The 27,399-nt window shown below is 42.7% G+C and overlaps 1 protein-coding gene across 3 annotated transcripts; it reads left to right on the top strand.

Moving 5' to 3' along the window:
- Positions 1-139: 139 nt before the first annotated feature.
- sh3kbp1 (SH3-domain kinase binding protein 1) lies at positions 140-27,399 on the top strand. 3 transcript variants are annotated; one of them, XM_076080273.1, is made up of 19 exons: positions 140-298; positions 6,441-6,598; positions 12,226-12,340; positions 13,378-13,484; positions 14,154-14,292; positions 14,512-14,591; positions 16,377-16,466; positions 21,106-21,175; positions 21,586-21,680; positions 21,841-21,936; positions 22,058-22,109; positions 22,199-22,270; positions 23,215-23,356; positions 23,464-23,534; positions 23,671-23,777; positions 24,345-24,470; positions 24,767-24,978; positions 25,259-25,322; positions 25,776-27,399. In XM_076080273.1, the coding sequence occupies exons 1-19, from the start codon at positions 295-297 to the stop codon at positions 25,812-25,814; spliced, it is 1,839 nt and encodes a 612-aa protein (XP_075936388.1). In that variant the 5' UTR covers positions 140-294; the 3' UTR covers positions 25,815-27,399. The 3 variants fall into 3 exon arrangements, with proteins under 3 accessions (XP_075936388.1, XP_075936391.1, XP_075936390.1); XM_076080275.1 differs by lacking the exon at positions 140-298 and adding an exon at positions 5,620-5,637; XM_076080276.1 differs by lacking the exons at positions 23,215-23,356; positions 23,464-23,534.

Below are 27,399 nucleotides of genomic sequence, written 5' to 3'. Positions count from 1 at the left end.
ATTGCTCCCAATTCTGGCGTGGTGAAAAATGCAAATGGTGAAGTCAGAAATTACGCGGTGCACCTGAAGGCAACGAGAGAGAGAGAGAGAGCAAGAGCGAGAGCGAGAGCGAGAGAGAGAGAGAGAGAGAGGAAGGAATATGGTTTCATCAGACGCTCCTCCCGTTTCAGCGCTGCTTTAGCGGAGCAATACGAGCAGGAGGTTGAGGCTCGGTCCGGCACAAACCTCTCACAACTACCTTTCCCCGTTACCGACCAGCCTGCAGGAGCACTACCGGCACACCGGGACACATAAATGGGTGAGATGCGGCACTTTGTTTTTTTTTGGCGTGCTCTTAATTTAGAGAATGCGCCCAAAAATAGCCTCCGGCGCCTCTGCGCATCTGGATGGGCAGGAATAAACGCCCGGTCCAGATGCGCGCGGGGTTCAGCCTTCTCTCCTTTCCTTTTCCTTCCTCCCCACCTCACCTCACCTCACCTCCACTCTGACGTCGCTTCATGACATCGCCGAGCTGTTTGCAAGAGACCGCGCGGGTCTTCTTTTTGGCGTTTCTCAGCGTTGCCGATGCTTTTTATTCATGGTCAGAAAGCTGCGCGTGGGTGTGCGATTTTAGGAAATCGGCGGGTCACATTGATGAGTTGCAGATGTTGACACGTTTACATTCACTGCGTGTCTGTCTTGCCCATTGTGTTGCACAGTGTTTGACTCTCTCTGTGATTCAAACAGGCCTGACTGTGACATTCCTCTCATCCTCACCATCATTTCCACCGCGCTGCTGCACACAATGCATGACACTTAACTGATTGCAGCAGGTTTTGCAGGGCGAGTAATCAATCAATTAAGTGCATGTTCAAATTTGCTCATTATTTCCCAGTTAGCCATGACCGGGCCGGAGGTGGGAGGCTACTTCCCTTTTTTAGTCCTGCTACTTTTTCCATCTGTGATGCATTCATTTGATTGACAATTAAGAGAATGTTCTACAACATAATGAAGTCAGCCTCTGTATGCATATACTTTCTATTTGACCTCTGTCTCTGCTGCATGTAAACAAACAATGCACAGCAAGAGTCAAGGGAAACACACACACACACACACACACACACACACACACACACACACACAATTATAAACAGCCGTCAAGGCTGGATGACCAACTGGGAGAAGCAGGCGGTTTCCCCATGGGCCTATAGCAGATTCACTGTGTGGCTACTGTGGCTGCTTAATTAATTGCAAAATTGGCTGTAATATGCACCACTAATGAGAGCTGGAATGGAAATAACAAGGGCCTTTAAACGTGTCTTAGCTACACCTGTTTTTATATATTCATACGTTACATTCACAGGGTTCATATCCCTTTATGAATCTAAAGGGTTATGCAATGCAGGAGGATGGTGGTGATGGTGGCGGTGTCAGTGGGGGCCCCCCAAAGTAGGTTAATCCATCCATGACATTTGTACATGAGGAAGAAGTTGCCTAATTCAAGATATTCCCTCAGTGGCCACTTTATTAGGTACACCTGTACAATCTAAACACAACAGTTCTGCTATAGATTCTACCTTTAGACATTTTTATAATGTTCAGTTTTGGGTGTCCATCAGGGGCGACTCATCTGGTTGCAAATAGAAGTCAGATTGTGTAGAGTCAGTTTATGAGAAACTGACTCTATCAAGAGTCTCTATCAAATCAAGAGTCAGTTTATGAGAAAATTACTCTTGATTTATGACTTCAGTAAATTTATGACTTCATTGAGACCATGAACATGAGTTTATGGTCTCAATCTCTAGTTTCAAGTCTTCTTCGATGCAGCATGATGTTCAAAATTTGGTTGTACTTAGCTCGCCCCTCTTGGAGAACTTCTGGTTGCAAAGAAAAACAAGATGTCGACCGCAAGAAATGCAGAACTCGAGGCTGCAAAACAGCCGACAAACCAAATGAGTGACTTCGTGGAGACTATACGTCCACTTCTTATATACAGTCAATGGCAGAAATGGACAATGCTTAACGTTTGGTTTCTGCAACAACCCTTAGTGGATCTTCTTGCGTGAGAACAATGTTTGCGAACAGCGGTCTCCTGGGTGAAAGTCCTGTGTTAGTTTTTCTACCACCCCTCCCATCTTGTGACTTTCTTTTTTGTTATACACGATATTATACCGCGTAACTGACAATAACGGTTGCTCACTATATTGCTCTGCGTGTCGCTTGTTGTAATGAATCACTTGTGCGAGACAATTTAGTGTAAATAATTGAAATTGAAATACAGTAAGGCCCTTTTCATGTTGTTTTACATTATGGGACTCATTTAAAGTCAAAGCATCCTCTGAACAATAGCTTTCTGCAATTCTGCTGTTGCTGCAGTTTGGAAGTTGGAAAAAAAAAAACTGTAACCTTCAGAACTGAAGATCCAACAGTTCTACAGGTAGACATGTTTGTTATTGAAGTTTAGTTTCAGAGTTAACATTCCCGGAAAGAAATACAATGTGACCAAAATACTTTTTCTTTTACTTTTCCTGCATGTGCTGTCGCTGTGTCTCTCTCCATACACAAAGATCTTATCTGGGGGGGTCGTCTAAAGGAATTCGGGGAGATAGGAGCGCTGGGAATTAGAAATAATCAATGCAGACGAGGGAGTACAAACACTTTGTCACAAAGTAGCATGCAACAGGGCGATGAGTTGAGCAGAGAATAGTTGGTATTTTCCTCTTTAATGTGGGAGAATTGGCTGAAGTCTGTGATCCGATCCAGAGTGGGAGTGGGTGGCTTTGTCTCCCAGTGGGCTTCAGTCCAGCGTGAATGTTTTACAGACAGAAAACACGCAGCTGCTCTTGACATCATCAGCGACGGCACAGAAACAAACCCACAAACTAAACACAGGTCTGCTGCAAAACCAGTGAAACGTCAGTGTAGCTTTGCAGAGCTCGGTGTGTCTGTCTGTGTAGTTTCCTCTTATCTAAACTCACTGCAGCTGCTCAGAGGACGCCACGGGTCCATCTCGGTTCCTGTATGCGAGTTTGCTTCTCGACCACTTGAGTAGGAGTTTGGTTTTGTCTGCAGGCGTTTGAGATATTTGGTCTTTTGTCTTCTCAAGGCCCCTTCAAGTCTTTCACAGTGTTTAAGTGTGTGCGAGTAAGGCTGCTACTAACAATCGTTTCCTCGATTAATCATTTAGTCTTTGAAACGGCTTGAATTAGTGGAAACAAAAAACAGAGAACTTGCCAAAGTGACATATTTTTTCGACCAACAGTTCAAAAACAAAGATATATATAATGTACCATCATGTATGCTATGACACAAAGCCCCAAATCATCATATTTGAGATGCTTTTTTGTGTGAAAAATTACTCAAACGATAGATTACTGCGCAAAATAAAAGCAGATTTATTTTCTTTTGAATGAGCAACTTTGGTTACGCATAAAGTTGGTTTGACATTAGTTAGCGCAGAACGAGTCTTTCTAGCTGTGAGGCTACAATTGTATGTGTTGATGGGAAACGTGGATGAGTGAGCTAACATTAAGCTAGTTTTTGCTTTTTACGCTCTTGTGAACATTTTCTGTTGCTTTCTTCCACATGTTTGATCCAAACGTAGGCCTACTTCATTTAGTCATGCCCTTGTTAGCAAATACATAATGCAGCCATCGAGCAACAACGTTCCTTTGGAGTCTTGTTTGTGTCCAATAATCGCCCTCCTTCAGCACCGCTTCAAACTCCACCAACTCCTGACTTTGTAACTTTCCCAACAATGAGCTAAAATAGGCTAATTAGCTTCTCGGAGCTGTTTGAACCATTAGTTTAACACCGTTTCTCCACTTACACCTGGTGTTAACATGCTCTCTGTGTGCTTTTCATGGGCCTTTGCTGGTATTTAAAAAGCATTCTTGTTATCTTGATCCTGCACGCGTTGTGATCAGATCTCAACGTGCGATGTGGTGCTTGTGCACGAACCTTTGCACGTTTATTCCAGGCGTAAATGCAGCGAACCCCTTATTTGCAAACATTCCTCAAACAGGAGTAAATAATGTATTTGTTGGGGGCTAATTTCAGCTGTGTAATTTGGTGCTCGGGTGAGTATTTATTTAAAGCAGCAGGACACAGTGCATGTGGAATTGAGTCAGAATAAACTACAGCGTGTGTGCTCGTGGTAATGAGTGCAACAGGGTGGCTCACTGATGCGTTTTTTAAATAGCTTTTGGATAAGAATGGAGGGAGCTATATCAGGCATTGGATGCACAGACAGCAGATGTTTTCAGGATAAATTCATTGATGGTTCTGGTTCTTTCATGGGAAAAATATCAATTGTTTTTTACACCGTTGCTGGTTTTTTGTAAGAGTTTGCTGTGAGTCTCGTATTGCTCTATTGTGCATCGCTGGTTCACATCTATTCCTTCATCATCTAAACAATGAAGGCTATTTGCTTTTGTCAAATCGTATCCGCAAAGCTCAGATCCCCTCTTCCTGCGTAGCTTCACACCAGACCGAGCTCCACTCCGGAGCCTATTTGGCGTTAACTTTGTGTCACTTTTAACTTGCACCCGTCTTTGCACTCGGCTCTGTGCGTTCTGTGCAGAGCCACAAGCTGTCGTCTTCTTCAGTGGTGTATGTGTTGTTGACTGACGTGGACGGGTGGGTGGATCGCAGCGTGTTTGTCCCGTACTGCCACTCAGACGCGCTGTGTTGTGGTTTGCAAGACGACTGCCACAAGCTATCAAGTCCCTGCACACACTTATCTTTACTAAAAAAAACTCTCCTTACTTCCACCCTCATGAGATGTGCCACTTCCCACTTCCCCAGAAACTGTATTTTTGTGCCACGTCGCTGTCTCATCTGCGGCTAATCTCTTTTAGTTATCTCATGCCAGATTCGTGTCCTCCCCATCTGCGCACCAGGACAACTTGGACCACAGTTGTCTTCTTCGTCTGCTCGGTGTTGATCCTCCTCTGTTCCTGTGTCTTTGCAAACACTCAGCGACGCCCTGACCTTCCACTTCAACTGCTTTCACAAGAAGTTTGGTCTTGTGGTCACTTCTGCCCAGTTTCCTCATTTGGCCTGTTGGTGTGTGTGTATGTTACATTATGCATATGTGGATGAGGGGAGGAAGCTGGTGTCGCTGAGTCTGAGTCATAGCTTCCCCCTTTTTATGCTGTTGTTCCCATGGTTACCCCACCCCCGAAACTCCCCCGCATTCACCCCCCCTTAGCTGCCCACACAGTTTAGACACACAGAGGTGTGTGTGTGTGTGTGTGTGTGTGTGTGTGTGTGTGTGTGTGTGTGTGTGTGTGTGTGTGTGTGTGTGTGTGTGTGTGTGTGTGTGTGTGTGTGTGTGTGTGTGTGTGTGTGTGTGTGTGTGTGTGTGTGTGTGTGTGTGTGTGTGTGTGTGTGTGTGTGTGTGTGTGTGTGTGTAAAGTGTTAGAGTTAAGAAAGATGTGAGATAAGTATTAGCAGCCGCACCAGCTTGCGCAATGCAGGATTGTGCATGTCTGCACTTTGTACGTGCTCTCAAGGATGCATTTGCACATGATGTGCACAAAACTATACACAGTCACGCCGGCAGTTTAATGTTATTCCGCTAATCGACGGTTTGTGGCGGCAATGAGCAAAGAAGTCTAGGAATTTGCTAACGAGAGACAAGAAGAGGAGAAGACTGTAAGTCAGCAAACATGGATGTAAAGTATGCAAGATTTTATGTTTTAAAACAAAAAATAGGGTTTGTAAGTCCAAATTCAAACGGAAAAATATGTGGTCTGTCGTTACAAATCCCGGTGGAACTATGATTAAGGATTGGTTAGGTCGTGGTCAGGGTTAAAAGAAACCAATGTTGATCGCGGCTGGAAACGAACAGCGGTCTCTTTTTCACTCCATAAGAAGAACGTCACGTGATGTCATTGGGGGTAATGACTGAAACCACTGACGCCGAATGTAAACACAACCTTCGCTTTTAATAAGTGAGAGAAAACCTGTTTGGAAGCGACACTGTGATCGATGAGTCCAACATGACTTTATGTTGTACTGATGGAATTACTGCGGGGGAAATGTTCATTATGATGAATTTACCATTTGACTTGCACAGGGAACTCCAACTTCCCCTTTGTCTTGCCCTTTATTTGTTTGTGATGTATTTGAGGAAAGGAAAACACTCATCAGAATGAGAGCTGCAGCAAAGAGGAATTCAATACAGTTTACTTCAACTCTGCAGTGTTTCAGGTCAGAGTGAATTGCATTCTGTTGTTGTAGGAATGTGTGTGTGTGTGTTTATCTGTGAGGTGTTTGTCTTTCACTTTCACTTATGAATCAATAAAAAGAAAACCGGCAGAATCATCACAATGTAAACCACCGTACCAGAGAGTAAATATAGAACAATGTGACACCTTTGCTGTTTTGACCTTTTATATATTGCGGTTTATTGACGACACACTTACTCTCTCTTTCTCTCTCTCTCTGTCTTCCAGTGGAGGCCGTGGTGGAGTTTGACTATGAGGCTCAGCAGGATGATGAGTTGGGCCTGACGGTGGGCGACATCGTCGTGAACATACGGCGGGACGATGGAGGATGGTGGGAGGGCGAGCTGGGCGGACGCAGGGGCCTGTTCCCGGATAACTTTGTCAGGGTGAGTCGTCACAATATATTTCCTCTGCTCGCTCTCACTCGCTCCATAAAACCCACAGAGGCGCTCCATAAATAGCAGCAGAGTAAACATGCGGTTTCCAGTGTGTCACTGCAGTATGGCTGTTGCATGGGGCGTTTGTGATTGTGCTCTGAAACTCTCTATCAGACGTGAGAGTTTGACGTCTTTTCATGCTTTTTTTTTTGTAAAGTTTGGGATCGGACAAAAGAGATAAAGTTATGTGAAGGTTGAGTTTGTGGTCAGATTTGAACTTGGACAAGATTGCACTGCCTGAGGTGGAAGTGAATGTGGGATTGATGTTTTCAGAAATTGTTGAACGCAGACCCACGCAATTCCGATGTCGGAAACTTCTGTGAGGAGGGAGTTTTCAGAAGCCGTTTGTCCATCCGACAAGCACTTCTAATGAACATGTTTAGATGCTTTTATGATAATAAAAAAACAACATTTTTGTCATACTGTCTGTCTGAAAATTCCTGTTTCCATCCTCGGTCTCAAACGCTGCGTTTTAAGCCGACAGTCGGAGGGGGAATCTGGTCCTGGACCTTGGTTGGTACTGATTTTTGGTCCAGACTTTCTGCTGATGTGAGGCGTTTTACAGCCCCATCAGCGCCGCTCCGATAGTTTCAAACATGTTTTATATTTACAGCGGCTATAACCACAATAGCCAATGAGAGAGACGAGCCGGAGCAGCTGATGGTGTTTCCTAAGCATCGGTTAATGTTCAAGCCCTTGAGGCTAACGCTAGCTAGCATGCTACTTTTGATGGACATTAAAACTGAACTCTAAAATCTAAAATCTCACCTGAAAAAAATCTGACTTTATTTTTACAATATGGGAACTTTGAGTTAGAGTACATTGAGAGGCTCCACCGGTTAGTAGTCTATCCTTAGCTGGCAGCGATAGCAACAATGATCATACATTTAACAAGAGGCAAAAAATGTCAGACTTGTTAATTCCGCACATCTCATGACTTCCTCTTTCTCTCCCCTCTAACTTTACGTTTCTGTCTTTGGTACATCAAGCTGACTGATCACACTAAAGCTGTGACTGCACCACCGTTACCACCAAACAGTGTGAGGATACAGCAACACAAGTCTGTAAACATGAGGGGTAAACATGAGGGTTTTCTATGAATCCAAAAGCTGCAGAGACGTTGACATAAATCTCCAAACTAAGATTTTTATTCTAAATTCTTTGCTACGAATCAGAGCTAGAATGATAAGCAGCAATTTGGACAATCGATTTAAAGTAGTTATTGAAGCAAAATTGCTAAAATGTGAGTACATGCTGGTTTTCTGTATCTTCTTTGATAGAAAACCGAATACACATAAGCTTTGGATGATTGATCGGACAAAACAAGACATTTGAAGACGACACATTGAGCTCTGGGAACATGTAATGGACCATTTTCTTACATTTTATGGGCTGAACAATTAACTGATTAACCGAGAAAGTAATAAAGATGCATTGATAATGAAATAATTAGTTAGTTGCAGCTCAAATTCGCGTGTCCTTGGGTGATGGGGACAGTCAGGGCGAACCTCCCTGTTTCCTTCCAGTGTTTCCGGTGGCTCAAAGTAAGTGAGACAGAGAGAAGATTCGGCTTCTGGTATGAGTAGTAAAACAGTGTGCTCTGCGGTAATGAGAAAGGGGGACGTGTCTTGTTCACTGTACCATGAGGGGGAAGTAGAAAAGTTTACCACAAGGCAGAGAGCAGAGTTTTGACAGCGCCGCTGAAGAAGTCAGTCTGTCGTCAGGTTTGTGCTGACTGAATGTCACAGCTCTCGTTAACTGTGTGTGTGTGTGTGTGTGTGTGTGTGTGTGTAGGAAGTGGGGGGGATGTGGACAGACAGTTTGAAAAGGGGGACAGGAAACGGTGGTATGCAAGCAACCCCCCCTCTGGTGCCGTCATGGCTGACAACCGGCACAACACAGATTATTAAGGTGAAGGTCAATGAATTAAGTTTTTCACAAAAACAGTTTTAAAGATGTTTTTTGTTCAGTTCTTTAGGTCAGCTCAGGTTAACAAACTGCTCATTGAGGACTGAGCGGTTAATTCAGCGACGCCACCGATGTTGCGGAGAGTCATGAGACTTATTGAAGCCTGGAGCAGTTATCAGCTGTCCAACTAGCTCAACTGATTTTTATTAAAACCAGATTTGGGGGGGGGGGGGGGGGGGGTGCTCAGCTCTCAACATTAAAGAAATATCTGCAGAGATATTTTGTCGATAGCTGCTCTCAACTGCTGTTTCTCAAGATCAAGGACCTCCAATATTGCACAGAACACTTTTTAGAGGCTGTTAGGGCTGCAATCGATTCGTCTGTGAGAACGTCTGGAAACACTCTGTGGTGTTTGTTTACTGGAAGTGCTGGAGGTCAGACGAGCAGGTGTTGCAAATCAGAATCACATGCTCTGATTCGACATTAGTGCTTAACGTTGTCCGTCACGGTGCAGAAGTCACCGCGGACGTTTGAAAAGTAGCAAACCTGCTGACGGTGACGCTCTTCTTTATTTGGTCGTGCAACTTTACTTCTTTTGTAATGGCAGCGGTTCCCAGTTGACCATAAACATTTAAACCTCTTTTATATAACTGACTGATCGCTCCGTCTATAAAATGTGAGAAAATACCGATTTACTATTAAAGCTTTTCAGATTCCAAGGTAACGTCTTAGAATGCCTCGTTTTGTCCAACTGAAACTCAAAGATATTCAGTGACACGTGCTGTATATAACACTATAAAGCAGATTCATATTTTAACTCTTTCAGCTCTGATGTCAACCATAAAGGCTCACTAGATCTGTACAGAGAAAAACTATCTTTATAGCAGTTTGTGTAAAATAGTGCTTGTCCTCGACCAAAGAAACTCTTAGTTGACTAACACTGAGTTTCCCCACAAAGAATCATACAAAAGCACCACTTTTAACCAAAGATAATTTTCTTGAAAATAAGTCATTCAGCATTAAAAAGCATTAAAAAATGGCCAAGATGTCCAATCAGTGTCTCTGAGCCAGTATGACCTGTGCATAGAGTTGTTGCAATGATAACGGGCTTTATGAAAGGAGGGGAAATAATAATTTGCGTCATCGTTCCTCTGCATTTCACAATGATTTTTTTTACAAGCAAAGCTCTCTCTGCTTCCCCGTTCTTCTTCTTCTTCTTCTTCTTCTTCTTCTTCTTCTTCTTCTTCTTCTTCTTCTTCTCTCTCCATATCTCAGAGTTACAGCTTCCTTTGCGCTGCTACCACGGTGGCTGCCACACTGCATTGTTTTTGCATTATCTGTGACTGTGACTGAGAGAGAGAGAGAAGGGTCAGGGGTCTGCTGAGAGGGGATGCACAAGTCGGTGTTTGGCATTGAAGCCTAAACTACATACAGTAGACGTGACGCAGACAAACGCAACCAGCGCTGCAGTGTGGATTCTGCAGGTGTTTCCTGTTCAGATATGATGAATCACGTCGTCTTCCTCTCCTATTTTCAGCTGGGTTTCCTCTGACTCTCTCACCTCCGTATCCCCGCAGGAGGGGTTGCAGCAGAGCATGATTGCAGTCCAAGTAGTAACAAAGGCCTCCGAGTGCAGCGCAGTTACTTGTCCTTGATTTCCTTTTTGCAGAACCGTGCAGCCATTGTTCTCCTGTTCCAAAACTCAGATGTATAAATTATTTAGCACAAGCAGCCTTAATAGATAGCAGATGGATATAAGAATGTATGTTGCTTTTCTTGAAGCATAAAGCCAAACAGCTTCTCCTCCACCACTCGTAAAAAAAGGAAAGCTGCTGGCCAACGAATGGCTGCTGTGTTTTTTATGTTGTTTTTTTTGCGTAGGTTGGCTTGTGTCTCAGAGTTCAAAGTGTTTTAGTTTTTTCACCAGTTAGTCTGTGCGTCTGTGTAGGACAGTTTCTGAATGAGTGTGTGTGTGTGTGTGTGTGTGTGTCTCTATATCTGTTTTTGCAGTACGTGAAGGCATGCAGAGTTAGAGCGAGTCCATCCGCACTCTGACTGCAGAATCAATGTCTTTCTAAGCTCTAGTACCACATCAGCACCGCTTTAGCCTACTTAACCAATGCAAGCGCCACACGACGTGGAAAGATAAGTGTGAATGACCTCAGAGCAGAAATAACGAAACATAGCAGTTTAAAAAAGAAATCTGCCAGTTTTTACCACCTCTGAGTCTCACAGCTCTCAGTCATTTCACTGAAAATGCTCCAATAAACAGAACATACATTAACTTGCTTATTGTTGTTGTTGCTAGTAGTAAGATGAGAAGATTTACACCACTCTCATGTCAACGCTGTGTCCGCCGTGTTTATAGCTTCTTCTTGGATGTGTGCTTATTGTCTGGCACCTGGTCGCTACGTTTTTATAGAGGTTGACACCCAGAAACATCCTGAACACAACAGAAATCAGAAAATGCAGGCGGAGGGGCAGGTCTCCACAGATACAGACCACGCTGCACACTTCTAGAGGGGCATAAGTGATGATTTACAGAGATTTTCTGGTTTTATTTTACTCCTTGTGCCTTTTTAATTTTCAATCCATCACTTCCTGTTGGAAGAAGAGGGCACACACCACATGTCAGAATTTAATTGGCCTTTCATCTCTTCTCTGCCAAATGAGTTTGCTCCTTTTTTAACACAAAACCCACACTTCCTCCAGCGCCATGTCCAGTCTCCAACCTGTGCAGCTCCTAAAATGGCTCTTAGCCCAAGATGATCTTCGGCTGTTGTCTAGGAAACGTCTTCTCTTGTTGGTATTTTTGGATCTCAGAGGCTCATTAAGGCTATTTTTTTCCACACCAGGCCATACACAAACCAGAGTGTGTGTTTGAAGCGTGAGTCACTATACCAGCATGCTCCACTGAGCCGCGTTGGCCACAGGGGCCGGGGCTGATGAAACAGTGTCATGATGAATGTGGTGGGGAGATGTGAGACGCCATGTCTACTTCTTCTGGGTCTCTGTGCGCGAGCGTCTCACCCCCCCCCCCCGTGTGTGTGTCGTCTCCCCATCTGTCCGCTTGTTGATTCGTCTGTCGCGTGGCGTATTTGTTTGCCCGTTCCCTGGATCAGTTTGGCACGCCGTCTCGCGATTCTTCACGCGAGTGAAAGTCGTGCTGACGGAGAGGGGGAAGCTTGTGTTTGTGTGTTTGTGCAAGCTGAAGGTAAACAGTGAGGCTCACCTGGGTTACTGACATCTAATACTGCAGCGCAGCCGGGTGAACAGAAAATACAACGCAGTTGCATTTATTGACGAGCAAGTTTATCGCATAACAAATAACCTTTATTATTTTTAGTATCTAACAGTTATTGAATTTAATTATAAGATTTTATTCAAAATGCGGTGCATCAGTGTCATTTAAAATGTAGATGATTGTATGTTTGTGCTTGATTAAAAAAGTTCATGTGTTATATTGTTTTTATAATAAAGTTGCCATTTAGACAAACATGCAGCTTTAAAGCTTTCGTTCCCCTCTTTCTTTCTCAGTCCTGTCCTCAATCGTGCCGTATTTTTGTTTCTGTAACTTTGATTTTGTCATCTGAACCGACGTTTTTTTCATGCTTCCTCACCTCCTCTTCCTCCCCCACTAATCGTCTCCTGCTCCTCTGTCTTCGTAGGAGATCAAGAAAGAGGGGAAGAGGGATGGAGGACAGGCGAGCATGATCAGATCTGACCTCTCCAATGGGAGAGCCAGTCCCGTGTCCGACCCCGGCGTACGATCGGGCAGGAAAGGTGCTCAACTCACACACACACACACACACACACGCACACACACACACACACACACACACACACACACACTCATATATGTTAATCAGACAGGTTTAAGTCTTCAGTCTCAAACATCGATCCAATTAGTGTGAGGAAGGATTTGGGTCAAGCATTCCTCATACACACACTCAGTATACACACGTGGTCGAATGTAAATACTAATTTGAGGTACTTCTCATGCCACTTTATACTTCTACTCCAACTCCAATTTACCCGACAACATTTGTACAACAGTCACGGCGGTCAATTATTTACTTTTAATAGTTTAAGCACATTTTCCTGATTATTTTCTTTTACATTTAACTTGTAATGGAGTATTTTAACAACGTGGTATTAGTACATTTACTTAAGTAAAGGATCTGAAGTATTCAGACCACCACTTACTTCTTATACACTTAATTCTTATTACTCTAATATTGATATACGTTTGTATTTTTACTCTTATTGTTTTTTCTTATTCTTATATTGTAGTCTTTGATCAATCTCTGGCACAAGAATATATGTCTCATCTTATACTGTACATGCATACACTCCGCTACATTTCTCATGAGGGGGGACACCTTGTGGACAAAAGAGGAATCGCAGGGCTTCGTCTTAACGCCCCATCTGGTGTGGAATGAGTCAAGAGTAATGAGCAGGCTAATGAGTGTAAGATAAACAACTCAAAGGCCGGTGGGAGGCGTTTTGGTGTCGGAGCTGGTTGGTAAGACTGTCCTCTAATTGAAAGGTCAGAGGTCGGCATTACAGTCTTCAGCCACGAGGGCTTTTAATAAGTCAGAGAACACCTGTCGCTCACTCTAAGTCTTGGATTATGGATAAGTGTGGGAGCCAATTATGTCACATGTATGCCTAAAATATGTGTGTGTGTGTGTGTGTGTGTGTGTGTGTGTGTGTGTGTGTGTGTGTGTGTGTGTGTGTGTGTGTGTGTGTGTGTGTGTGTGTGTGTGTGTGTGTGTGTGTGTGTGTGTGTGTGTGTGTGTGTGTGTGTGTGTTTGCAGTAGAGCAGATCCGTAAGCGGAGATGTAAAGCGGCGTTCAGCTACGCGCCTCAGCATGAAGACGAGCTCGAGTTGAAAATAGGAGATGTCATCGAGATCATATCAGAGGTAAGACTGATCACTGGACCCATAGTGAATCATAAATACACTTTATGAAGGCCAGTCTGCAGAAATACGCCTCCATAAAACACACAAACAAGTGTCTTTTTCAGCACATTTATCGCTTGTTTTATAAAGAGATATGTTGGGAGTAAACATTATATATGAATGTTGTGTTTGTTTAACCAGAGAGCACTGACAAGTTTATATATTGATCCAAATACCAAATACAAGGAGCTCAGGTTTGTTTTTTTGTGTGTGTTTTTCCAATGTAGCAAAATGAGACTACAGACTGCATTTGGTTATGCGACCCGGTTGTACAATGACAATAAATGAATTTTGTAGCGTGTATATACGGCTGAATTAAAGTCGCTACAGCTCTGCTAACTGAAAGGTTTCCAGGAGCCGCTGCAAAATGCAACCGAATGCAGTAAGACATCCTGGTATTTTTTGGCATACTGCTTTTGACATACTTTAGATTGGGACATCTGGTGAATCTTGGTGTTGTAGGCACAGCTTGTTAGCGAAATTAGTGTCCGATGCTCTTCTGGTTTTCTCAGCTGCCACTGAAAATGAACCTTAAAATGAAACACAAGCTCTTCCTCTTTGGAGAGTCAGTGCCCGTGTAGATATCTGTGTAAATCTTTGCTCTGCTTTCTGTGTGTGTTGTGTGTTTAGGTGGAGGAGGGCTGGTGGGAGGGATTTGTAAATGGGAAGACTGGAATGTTCCCCTCCAATTTCACCAAAGTTGTCCAGACGGAGTCGGAAACGTCCTCCTTGGACACATCGCAGGAGGAGCTGCACAGCACACGCACCAGTGAGTCTCAGCCAATCGGATGGTGGGAAGGCCGTCGCATATAAAAAAAACATAAGCTACTGGCTCTGGTTGTTGTATAAATAACTTTGGATGTTTGAATTACCATGACATTTTCTTATAAATAATGAAAATGATTCTACTGAATCTACATTTGCAGAAGTGTTGAAGCTAGCATGTAATATCTATTCTGTGTGTGTGTGTGCGTGTGTGTGTGTGTAGGTAAGGACAGCCCAGGCAGTGAGAGTGATGGAGGCGACAGTCGGTCAGAGACGGGGTCAGGAGAAATCCAGCCCAAGAAGGTAATCCATGTTGTACAGTTCTACATTCCTCTGCACCGCACTTCGTCTAAACAACTAATTCTTCACACTGGTCTTAGGACCGTCATCAGACAAGAATTATCCTGCCCGAGATCTAAAACCCGAATCTTAATGCCCTGCAGCGCACACTGTGAGCCTCACACACGGTCAGATCACGTTTTTAAGTATCAAACGGAGCGAATGTTGGCTCCTTGATTTAAAGCAGTTGCAACAGCGTCTCAGTTGTGCAGGGAAAATAGAAATAATAAAATGTCTGTACTCAACACACTCCTGCAGCGTAATGCACCCCCTCTCCTCTATCCACCCGTATGCTCAGTACTTTCTCAAATACACACATTTTTGACGAAATATGTCGAAAAACGCATCTTCTACACGTCTTGTGATTTATTTTTAAAGGAACACTTCAACCAAAAACCAAGAAATACATATTTTTTTACTCTTACCTTGTAGTCTAGATTGTTTTGGTGTGAGTTGCTTAGTTTTGGAGACATGGAGAGATACTTTCTGCAATGTATTCATTTGCTTTGTGGTGCTTAAAGCGCCAAAAAAAGTCAACCGCAATGTCTCTTTCAAAAAATCCTGACCCGGTTGCTCAAGACCATCCACAGACCTCGTTGTGAGCAGTTTCATGTAGGAACTACTTTCTTTCAACCATAGTTCCTGCGAGACACTGCTCACAACAAAGTCTGTGGATGAAAAGAGGAATTGGAAAAATATCTATTTTTGTTCTGGGGGTGAACTGTCCCTTTTTAAAGCAACTTGTATTATTGGGACCAATCAGAGCTTAGGAGGCGGGGTTAGGAATGGAGATGTCATCCTAGCTACCTATCTACATTAATTACTGCAGGGGTAAAGTAATTGTGCAGACCAACAGGAAGTTATTAGCACACTGGTTCCCTCGACAAAAAGCCAATAAACTTTTTCCATTTGTATTTTTGCTTATCTTTGCTATTGTTCAGCAAAAATAAGCTTCACAAGTTAACTCCACTTTTATGATTTTTGGAGAATGAATACAAAGTCACATGAGCGCGAGTGTAAATGACAAAATTCCCGAGAGGGCTATTTACTGACGCATTTTAGACGTCGTAAAACAAAACGTTAAAACTCGTTTTAACACGGACCTTATTTCAGACATCTAACCAGAAACACATTCAAAACAACAAACACATTGACTTCAAGACGAGGGAACTGGGAGTGCAAAACGTGCTGACTCATTTCCTGGTTTTAGGACTCATTCCTGCAGCACTCTATTCATGAAAAACATCAATAGAAAAATGGTGCATGAAATTGACACTGATGTAGGAGTTGTTATAGAATAACAACTCCTACATCTGTTTTGATCAGTGTGAAAACCGTTAACTGTTTCTCTCTCCTGATTGGTCGGGGCAAAAAGAAATCAGCAAACATTGAATGTCACTGTTTGGGTGACAGAACGAAGTGAAATAAAAATAAAAAGTCAGTGTGACAATCAGATCAAAAACATGGCTAAACTCCCAGCTTGTGTGACTGCCAGGGACAAATGTAAGCTGTGTGTTCAGCCATGTTTTGGGAACAATGTGAACATTCAGATGACGCTGCAGTGGACGTGGTGACTCATTGGAATCCACTGAAACAGCTGCTGCCTCCCACAAAGCTTCACACGTTCAGGGCCACCAGGGGTCAGTGTGTGAAACCCAAACCTCAGATTTCTTTTTTTTCAGCGACATGTTCCTTTAAATATTGTGTTTAAATTCCAGTGTTTCACCTCTTTTTTCCTGCTTCCTGTAGGTCCGAGGGTTTGGCTTTGGTGACATCTTCAAAGACCAGCCCATCAGGCTCAGACCACGCTCCATGGAAGTGGACTCAGAGGGGGACAAGGTGAGACCCACACACACACACGCAAACAAACACTTACTTCATACATTTTTTGATACTGTGATCATTGTATTCTGTGAAGCTAAGGAAGGAAGTCCCGGCCTTGGCTCCTCCCCTTCCTCTGTTTCAGGTTTACAGCACAGGAAGTGGTTTTATGTTGACTGACACACACACACATACACATACACACACACATACACACACACACACATCCTGCAGGGATTTGACAAGCAAAGCAGAAGTGAGAGCTCGGCAGGGCAGAGAGAGAGAGAGAGAGAGGGAGAGAGAGAGGGAGAGAGGCAGAGAGAGAGAGAGAGAGAGAGAGAGAGAGAGGGAGAGAGAGAGAGAGGCAGAGAGAGAGAGGGAGAGGAGGGGAGGTTTTACAGTTTTTCACTGACGTTTACATATTCACACACACACTGTCTCCTGCTGCCGGCGCTGATGTAGCAAAGCTCTGTCTGTCTGTCCGTCTGTCTGTGTTTGACTGGAACCAGAGGAGAGGACGGTAAGGTCACGTTTTCTCTATTTCTGTTCCTCTCTTGTGTTTGTCCCCGATTTGATTTGTTTTATTTCCATCCTCTGTCCCGCACGTTCTTCTTCTCCTACCCTTTCAATGTGCGCTGTTTCACGTGAGATTAAACAGCGTTTCAAGTGTTGTGGTTTAGCTGCGGTGGACTTTCAGGTTTGGCGAAGTCGGTGGAGTCAGCCTTAAGTTAACTGATACATCATGCAGAAAGTGTGTTTTGTAGAGTACACATTAAATGTGTCTGTTGATGATCAAAGTACCATTTCAAAGGCTGTGTCTCTCTGCCAGGAATGCATTTTTTGGGGGAACTGCTAAATACGCTTTAATCTTCTTTTGGCATGAAAATAGTCAAATTCATGGATTAAAGGAATTAAAGGGTCAGTTTACCAAAATGACAAAGAAAATAAAAACATACTTACTTACTCCCATTGGTTTCTGGCGATGCAGATACTTTTGGTTTTATTTGCAGATCTTTATCGGAAAAAAAGGGTCAGAAATTTAAAATGTAGATGAAAAGTTCTGCAAATAAAAACGTAAATTATCTGCATTTCTGGAAACCACCAGGAGGAAGAAAGTGTGGGTTTGGTAATTGTGGTGAACTGACTCTTAAATTCCAAATCTATGAATTTGACAAAAAGTTTTAACAAGGTGTTAATGTTTCCCATTAAATGTTAATCTTGGAAGGTTTTTAAAAGCACATTTCACCCATCAGGAGACATTACACTTTAGATTTGTTTTCTCCTTTATTTTGTAATCTAAATAAGAAACCTGCATGAGGAACATGTCATCCTCTGAGTAGCTGAACAGAACTGAGACTAATAGATGAAGAAAGGGAGAGACGCGGGATGGAAACACAATAAATTAAGAAGGTAAAGAAGACTTAAAAACCTGAATGTAAAGAGACTTTTAAAAGCCGGAGAGGTGATCAAACCTTCCTGCAGCTCCTCCAGACATCTGAGGATGTCTGTCAGCCTGTCCTGCTGGGCAGGAGGCCGTTATGTTGCTTTATGGTGAGACATGTCTCTCTAATGAGGCTTTGAAGGAGGTGACAGCAGAGCGTCTCCATCCGGGACGGGGGGTGGGGGGGGGTGCTGAGTCACAGGAAGCCACGTAAACTTTATAACTGAACTAGAAGGTCAGCTGCTCTTAAAGTGGGTGAAGTCCTAATGTGCTGCATCACACACAGTGTTTTACTAGCTGATGATGATGAATTACATTATTTTTGTGCCAGTATTCAACGTCGTTCAGCTCTGATTCTGGCCAAAGGGGAAGTGTTTCAGTGTTTCATCCAGACTTTTTTCTTTGCAGTGAGTCAAAGTCACTCAACTCAGCTGAGTCTTCAATGTAAAACAAAAACAAGTTTAGGAGGGATAGTCGATCCCAGAGGCAGACTCACCGACTTATTCTATGGTCGGACAAAGTGAGGAATTTCCCTTCAGACTTAAATTAATAAAGTAATGCTCGTTTTAATAAATATTTTGCTAGTTATAGTAACTTGGATCATACCAGCCTCTGTAATGTCTGCTCTGCGCACGTTATCAGTCATGGGAGGTTTATATTTAGTCTTCTCTCTTCTCTCTGTCCTTCAAGGGAGACATCAACGCTTTCCTCGTCAAATCACTTATTCTGCAAATCAAAACATCCAAGAAATCTGTTGTGGATTTATTAAACTTGGCCCAAAAAAGAGATTATTTCCTCACGGTCAGCAGGACAGTGGAGACCTGCACTGTAGTAAGTCAGAAGAAAGCACCTTAATTATATTAATAGAGAACAAGATGCAGTGTCATACAGTAAATATACTGTCTGTACTTAATGCTGTAGAGAGGTAACTAAAATGTTATTTCATGCAATTTAGTGTCATGCTGGAGACAAGAAACGGGCAGAAGACTTAAAGCCGCTACAATAAATCACGTTTTTATTTTATCAATGGATGAATGGACTGTGTAAAATATGAATGGGGGGGGGGGGGGGGAGTGAGTATTTTAGTGTCTTTTCGCTCATTGTTTTGGTTTCTAAGCCTTCAACTTCACTGTTTTGGTTCATTCTCACCACTTTCATCAGCGTCGTTTCATGGATGTGGGCAGTTGTACAGCAAACCACCTAAAAACACATGAAAAGTCCCCTCCAGAGGCCGGACACGTCAGCATATGTCATATAAAAACATTTGCTGAGTCATTAATGCCACATTAGGGTCGTTCAAATGGACTCACTTGAAATCCTGAGGCCACACGGTGCAGCTCAACACTTTACTCAAGGTTGGTGATGTTTGCTTAATTCTCACCGTGTGACATTTTACAGTAGAGTAAGAAAACTGACGGCTTTATACGCGTGTTTGAAATTCCTCCGGTCACACTTTGGTTTACAACGACGCGGCTCTGAAGCAGCCAGATGTGCAGTAGAGTAAATGCAGCTGTTGGGTCATGTGAGGTTTCTCCTGCGCTAAATAAGAAAATAGTTCCCTTTTTTCCTTTTTGAAACTAACTTCATTTCATTACACTTCTACTCCACAAAATTTATATTAAAGCAATAATTTCTGTTCTTTTTTACAAACCAAGATTTACATACAAAATATATAAAGAACATTTAAAACGTGACACATTGTCATAAATTAAAACTACCCAGTATTTAAAAATTGAGGCTAAACTATGAGTCAATTAATCAATGAGCTAATTAAAAAAGTTATCAAAAAATCAGCTGTTTTGATATTTCTCATGAAGCACAATATATATAATTTAACATGTATAAAATTGTTTAAAATTAGCTTCACCTCAACTAAAATGCTATATACACTCAGAGCGATCATTTCTCTCTATTAAGTACTTTTACTTTTGATACTTTGAGTACATTTTCCAGATTATAAATACATATTTTAACTTAAATGTCTAGTGTGTAGGATTTGGCGGCATCCAGTGGTGAGGTTGTAGATTGCAACCAACTGAAACTTCTACCGCGTGCTCAGGCTGAAGGAAAACTTCAGAGTCAGTGTTTGGTTTGTCCGTTCTGGGCTTCTGTAGAAACATGGCGGACTCTGAAGAGGACCCGCTCCATATAAAGATATAAACTGCTCATTGTAAGGTAACAAAAACAAAACAACTCTAGGTTAATATTATATTCCATTTCTGCCAATAGATCCCCCTAAATGCTACAGACTGTCCTTTTAATTAACCGAGTGTTTTCACAGTGTATTATTAGTACTTTTATTTGAGTAAAGGATCAGAATACTTCCTCTGTCTGTCTATAAGAGGCCCAGAAACATGTGATACTTGGACATGGAAGCGTCTCTGTGATGTTGTAATGATGTCTCAATGCTTGTGGCACCACATGGGTCTCATTAGAGACGGAGGGGGGAGAAGGGTGCAGAGAGGGAGAGAGAGAGGGAGGAGAGAAGCTGGCGGGGGAGGTGGTGTGTTCCGAACAGAACAGAGCTGTGTGTGTGTTCGGGACAGACCGGGTCTTGTGAATGTGTGAATGTGTGTATGTGTGTGTTTTCCTGTGGAAGAGCCACCCTGGTTCCACAAACACTGTCGAGGGATCCACTCCAGCCAGAAAACAACGGCTCCTTTAATAACCTACACCACACACACACACACACACACACACACTGCATCATGCAGTCAGCTTGGTGGCTTTTGTGCTAAATCCGATCTCATCCTCTCTAATTAGATGGTTAGATGGGAGCTGTGGGACATTGCTGTCCGCTGTAGGAAAGTGATTACTTCAATTTAATTCTTTATTTCTTTGTCCTTCAGTCTATGATTTTTCAGCCTCTCAAATATGGATTTTTTTTTATTTTTTTCCCTGTTTAAGATCACATTAAACTGAATATCTTTGGGTGTAGGACTGAATAAGTTGATAACTGGTAGATTAATCGATACATTAGGAGGCGTGAACCACAGCTGAATCAAACCAGGTCACGATCGTTTCTAGAGACGTCGGTCGAACTAACCCTGGCATGAACAGTCCAAACCGAAGCATAGTGGTTACACACACTGAAATAAGACCGAGATTACACAGCTGGTTGCAAAACGATGATATCTGCTGCAGATGTAAGTGCATCTGAAGATCTAAATTTGGATGTGAAACTAAAGGTTTCCCCCCCATCTGTCCTTCTTTCAGGTCAACGAGGGGAAAGCAGCGAGCGTTCAGCCGGAGACCATGAAGACTGAACCTGATGGCAAAGCCAAAGGTGAGACAGCTGAACTGTTGTAAAGATGGATCCAACACAAACAACAATATAATCTGATGAGACAAAGAAACATTCGACCATTTTCTAAAGCATACTGACGTTTTTCACGTAGAAGCTTTCTTTAGCCACCGCCTTGTAAATACCTCCTTACTGATGTGTTCAGGTGCTTGTGGAAAGCTCCGACATCAAACTTTTGGGAAAGCTAAAGTATTACATTAACAAGATGTGTAGTAAAAACTCAAATCCAGATGACAAAACAATATGCAAACATGATTGTTGTTGGAAAGATGAACCTTTTTTGCATGTGAATTCCGCTTTATTGTCGTCATACATCACGGGATTGAACAATGAAATGCAATGAAAACCTCCACTCTCTTGTTTTTCAACTCTTGATTCTTCTTGATTGGCAGGGCGGGAGCTATGTAAAGTCCTCTTTCCATATGAAGGACAAAACGAAGACGAGCTGTCACTAAAAGAGGGAGAAATCATCAACATCATCAGCAAGGTAATTCAGAACGTGTGTGTGCGTTTATACGTCTGCTTTTATTCTTGCATCTTTTGGTTACTTTGATTTGCTTGAAGAACATCCAGGTGCACATTAAATACACCGAGCAAGCGTTTAAGGTGCAGCTCAGACCAAACACACTTTGCTGTCTTTTGTGCAGGAGTGTGCTGACGCGGGCTGGTGGAAGGGGGAGATCGGGGGACGGCAAGGTGTCTTCCCAGATAACTTTGTCAAGCTGCTAGACGTGGATAAAGAGGTAATCTTTTGGCGCAAGGAAACATGCAGGAGTTGTCTGTTTCTTGTGATATTAGAAGGCAGGAAAGCCTCAAAGACATGATGCATTATTAACATGTTTTTATGTTTCTGTGTGTTTCCAGAGACCAAAGAAACCGCCTCCTCCCAGTGCACCTTCAGCTAAACACACCACAGGTACAGTAACACCGTATGTCTTTCCTCTCTGGTGTTTCCATGTTCTGAGAGAGAAAGAGAGAGAAACCTGTAAAAACTCTGATCTGTAGAGAGAAAGTCGGAGGTCAAGAAGGTTCCTCCTGAGCGACCTGAGCACCTGCCACAGAGAGACCAGGATCGAGGTACAGTCTAGACCACTTTGGCCCGGCTCGGCCCGCCTTCAGCCTGCAACTTTCTACTGATCTGTTCAGCCGGCAACGGACGGATCACTAACTAACACGCTTCATATTAATAATCCGGCATTTGATTTGCTGGAAAGGGTTGCAGCATGAAACGGAGACTCGATATCAGCGTGAAAACTGGACGATGACGAACATGCAGCAGGTTTCTGTTGAAACAACAGATCACTTTGCAGTTTGTTTGTCCTCCGTTGTAAAGCGGAGGAACAAAGATTTGATTGAGGAAACACTGTCAACATCATTCTGTGTGCAACAGGAAGCTCTGGGCACTGAGGTGGTGATCTTGACAAACACAAACTTTCAGTTGTCTCCTTGTATCGTATTATTACAACACAAATAGACAGATTTTTAATTGGGGACATCACTCTCTGATTGAACTGCTTACCACTCACACACACAATATCTGAAACTTGTGACAATGGGCCTCAAGAAGAAGCTATTTTATAAATTGATCACATATTTTTTTATGTAAAATCTTAGTCGATTCTACGGCTGTCAGATAAATAAAGTAAAAAGTACTTAATATTTGCCTCTGAAATGTAGTGGAGTAGAAGTATAAAGTTGCTATTTCTAGTTATTTGTCAAATAAGTCCCTTACTAAATCTCATGCGTGCTCATAAACCAAAGTCAACTGATCGTCTCTGGTCAATTTTATTTCCTTGCTTCTTGTTCTGTTTTTCCCTCCCAGCCTGGGGCGACTCCAGACCTTTCTTCTCCTTCAGTTCTAATCTTTAACAACCTTCTCTGGCTTTGCATCTCTTGTACTCCTACCTTGCCCTCACCTATGCATGCATGTTTGTGAGTGTACATGTGTGTATTTATGCCGTACAATACGTTTTTTTTATGATTTTTCCCTTTGAACATCCATGTGTGTTGTGTGAGTGTAGGTGTAGGTGAAGAAGTGAAGCTTGGAGACATCCCCAAGCCCTCCCTCCCATCTACCCTTCCCAAGAAACCCCTCCCCCCAAAGACAAGCACCTCCTCTTCCTCCCAACCCCCGCGGCGTCCTGAGAGACCGCCCACTCTAGCGTCAGTACACACACACACACACACACAGGCTCTTACGAAAAAGAAAGAAATCCCAAATACTCCTGAGCGTATACAGCCTAATGTTGTTGTATGGTTTACCTGCTCAGGTGTGAAAGCCCCAAGTCAGAGGGCGGGGCTTCGACACCAGATTCTGCCCCTGACAGGTCACATGACGCTGGTGAGTTTGAGTGACAGGAGCATCGACTCGCTGAGATCAAGATATGGTGCCCTAGTAACTGTCGGAGCGCTCTCTCTCTCTCTCTCTCTTTGTCTCGTGTCAAACAGCTGATGATCAGCTGTTGTTTGTGTTTCAGATGTGGACCTCAACGTCGTGGTGGCGTCAACAGAGAAGCTGAGTCATCCGACGGCGACGCGGCCGAGAGTCACAGACCGCCGGCCTCGATCACAGATCTTCACACCAGTGAGTGTCTTTAATCAGCCCACCGAGAAGGACGTGTTGATGTACACCACTGTGTCACCAACAGGGGTGGAAGTAGCACTCGCATCACTTTAAGTAAAAGCAACAATACCACAGTGTAGAAATACTCTGCTCCAAGAAAAAGTCCTCTAAGTTTACTAAAGTAAAACTACAAAAGTAGTAACATCAAAATATACTATATTAATGTATATATTAATAGTTAATTTATTAATCACTAAAAACAGAATACTATGATAATGACTATATAGTACGAACTACTTTGTGCAGCATGAAATGGGTACATAACTCTGTTTGGTGTCCATGCTAATGATTTAGCTATCGATATTCAAAGCATATTGTTAATTTGTGGAAAACGTATTGTACTGATCAATACGAAGGTTAGTGTTGAGTCTTGGTGCAACATGTGTTTTCTTTTGCTTTTGAGCATTGCGAAGTGGAGCTGTTTATTTGGATTATGACTGTATTTAAATTACATATTTCTGATAACGGTATCTGTAGAGTGCTTCAGAAAGCCACCGACTCTGCACTGACTAGATGTCTGTCTTGCAGTCTTCCCTGTCCAGTATCGACCTGGACTCCCCTACAGTGATGGACAGGAAGCAGAAGGAGGAGCCGGAGTCGGTCCCCTGCAGACCTGTAGAAGTTTCCACGAGGAAAGGAGTCCCCACCGTCCCTGTACGACCACCTTCATTATCACTATTTATTCCATCCAGCAGAGGGCGCCACGCCACATATTTTAATGTTTCTGAGCATTCAGTTGGCAAAAACAATCTCGTTTGTTACAATTTCCATTTTTCTCAGCACTTTAAGGACATATTTTCTTTCTGTAAAGTGCTCACCACCAAATTATACATATTTACTGTCATCTGGATTCCTAACTACCAGGTTATATTTTAGATGGAGATCGAGGATTTAGAAGAATTCCTGAATTCATAATATCATCTCTGATCTGTGTTTACATTTCCTTTCAGGTACCTGACAGTAAAGCCCCACTGCCCACCAAGCCCTCTGTCCTGACCCTGCCGAACGCCGGCCATCGCCCCGCGTCCCCGTCTTCCTCCTCAGGTCTGAGCCCCTCCCCCGAGCTCAGGCATTCACCTCTGACCCCCCCGACACTGGAGGAACTCAGGAACCAGCTGAGGGACCTGAGGTCCTCCGTAGAACTGCTGAAGAGCCAGCACAGGTACGTTAAACCTAGAATCTTTTAAAACCTCTTAAAACACGAAACAAACCTCATGGGTTAAGTTCCAACACATTGATTTATCTGTTTTGTTTTTATTGTGGGTGTTTTATTTCCGTTTGTATTAACTTTTATTTGCCGTCCTGTAATGTTATAATCCTGGTTCACCCATGTAAAGCACTTGAAAAGTTCTTTATAAATAAAGTGTATTATTATACCTGTGTCTACATGCATGCATGAGTGTGTGTGTATTGGGGTCATGGTGTATTTGTGTGTATTTCAGGCAAGAGATGAAGCAGTTGACCAACGCGCTGGATGACGAGAGGAAGATTCGTGTTAGTTTACAGGTGAGACTAAACGAACAAACAAAGCAGATTCTGAAATGAATGGCATTAGAAATCTTAGTATATAGTAATAATATGTATGTACTGTATATATTGGGTGTAAATTGGTTAATTTAGAGTTCATTATTGAGCTTTTTAGAAGAAATGCCACAGGAAGTATAAAAAAATCTGGTCTAATACCCAAGAAATACCGGATATAGGACACACGCGATATGAAAAATGCTGTGATCATTAGATGCAATAGTACTAATAATTTCTGGTTTTGGTCAGGACAAAAATCAAGCAATGTAACCAATTTTGTAGATTAGATAATCAACTGATTAATTGAATGTGAAAACCACTCATTCTCTAGTAACACTGGCGTACTCACATCCAGAAAGGATTTTAAGAGCAGCAGCTAAATGACTTTAACCGCACAATAAATGAAACCACAATATGTGTGTCTTTGTTTGGTAGATGGAAGTAGAGCACATAAGGAAGAGCCTGTCGAAATGAAGACTGAAGCATCCTCTTATCGCCACATCGGAGGTCAACATTTGAACATTCTCACTGTTGGCCGAGACACTTCAGCCAAAACAAAGTTTGTGCCAAATGATCGTCAGGATCAACATCAGCGACAATACAGTACCATGGAACCATCCACCTTCCTTCCCCCTCCTCTGACGTCGCCTTATCCAGCGTTTACTTCTTTATTTGTTTTTTTATTTTAAAGAGGCTTCTCTTCTTAAGTTTACTGCTATCTTGTCAAAGCTTGCTGTGCCACCGGTACTCGGAACGATGACAGAGGCTTCCGTGGCGACCTCGCTGGTACTTCTGGAGACTCAACCTTCGTAGCCCGGTTGGTTCAGACAACCTCTGTGCTGGTCTGTGTCCACTCTGTGGCCTTCACCTCCTATCTGTGTGCGTGTGCGTGTGTGTGTGTGTGTGTGTGTGTTTCTATGGTACACTGCAGGCGGAGGATTTTTCGAAACATCAGCCATTAACAGCCCTAACTTTTTTCTTCTTGATGTCCTAACTTTATAACTTGCAGTCAAATATTCCACCTGTTGGGAGGCTAAAACTATAAGCACATCATGATTCTTCTCCCTATCGGTTTAATTAAGTCTTATCAACATGACAAGTGCTGATACTATAGGTGCTAATTAAAAGAATAGTTGGACATTTTGAGAATTAGGTTTATTTGGTTTATTGATGGGAGTTAGATGAGTAAATCAATGCCACTTTATACGCTAAATGTGAAGCTACAGCCAGCAGCTAATTAGCTTAGCATAAAGACTGGAAACGGGAGAAGAGCTTGCCTAGCTCTAAAATCCAAGCTCTGAAAACCAAGCTTTAAAAACGACAATTTGTGGTTTTTCGATGACAGACGGTCACTGCTTCCGACCGAGACATAGTCTGTCAAATAATCTGCGTAAAACTACAATATGTTACTTTTACTCTTTGTTTTTGTTTTTTTTATATGTAGGAAACAAAAACATAATGTTAGGAGCTGGTGAAGCTTAATGCTATGCTAAGCGTCTCGTGGTATCAATCTTCTCATCTAAAAGCACATGTCACTGCATGAACACTCTTATTCATGACGTCTGTCATGTGAAGAGCATTGCCTTCTGGACCAAAACATATTTCACCTTGTTTTGCTTTTGCACTTTTGCACCACGATTCCAAAAATCCCCCCCCCAAGAAACATTAAAAACGAGATCCATGTGCATCAGATGTTTCTGGTGCTCTTTTGGCAGCAGGTGAAGGGTAAAGACAGGGTTGGAGGAATGTAGTCGGTGAAAGGACCTTACAGGTAAAACAAGATAAAAATGTATGTGTGTGTGTGTGGTAGCATGTACGGCTGTTTGCCTCCCTTCCTTATATGTGCACAGAATCTATGGCAACCCGTCACTGTGGCCTTCCTGTTCTTGACTCCAAATCTTTCTTTCTTTTTCTTTCTCTCTTTCGTATGACAACAAGAACAACTGCTACAACTGAGTCTACAAGTTGTTTTCTTGACTTGGTCCTTTCTCTCCAGGATAGTGATAAATATATATACTTTTTATATTTCAGTGTAATAAAGATGCTATTATGTACTGTG

The sequence above is a fragment of the Anarhichas minor genome, unplaced genomic scaffold (assembly GCF_050575085.1).
Source record: "Anarhichas minor isolate MPS153535 unplaced genomic scaffold, ASM5057508v1 ptg000074l, whole genome shotgun sequence".
Taxonomy (NCBI): Eukaryota; Metazoa; Chordata; class Actinopteri; order Perciformes; family Anarhichadidae; genus Anarhichas; species Anarhichas minor.
Note: the sequence above shows the minus strand (reverse complement) of the source record. Positions and strands in the feature narration are given on the sequence as shown.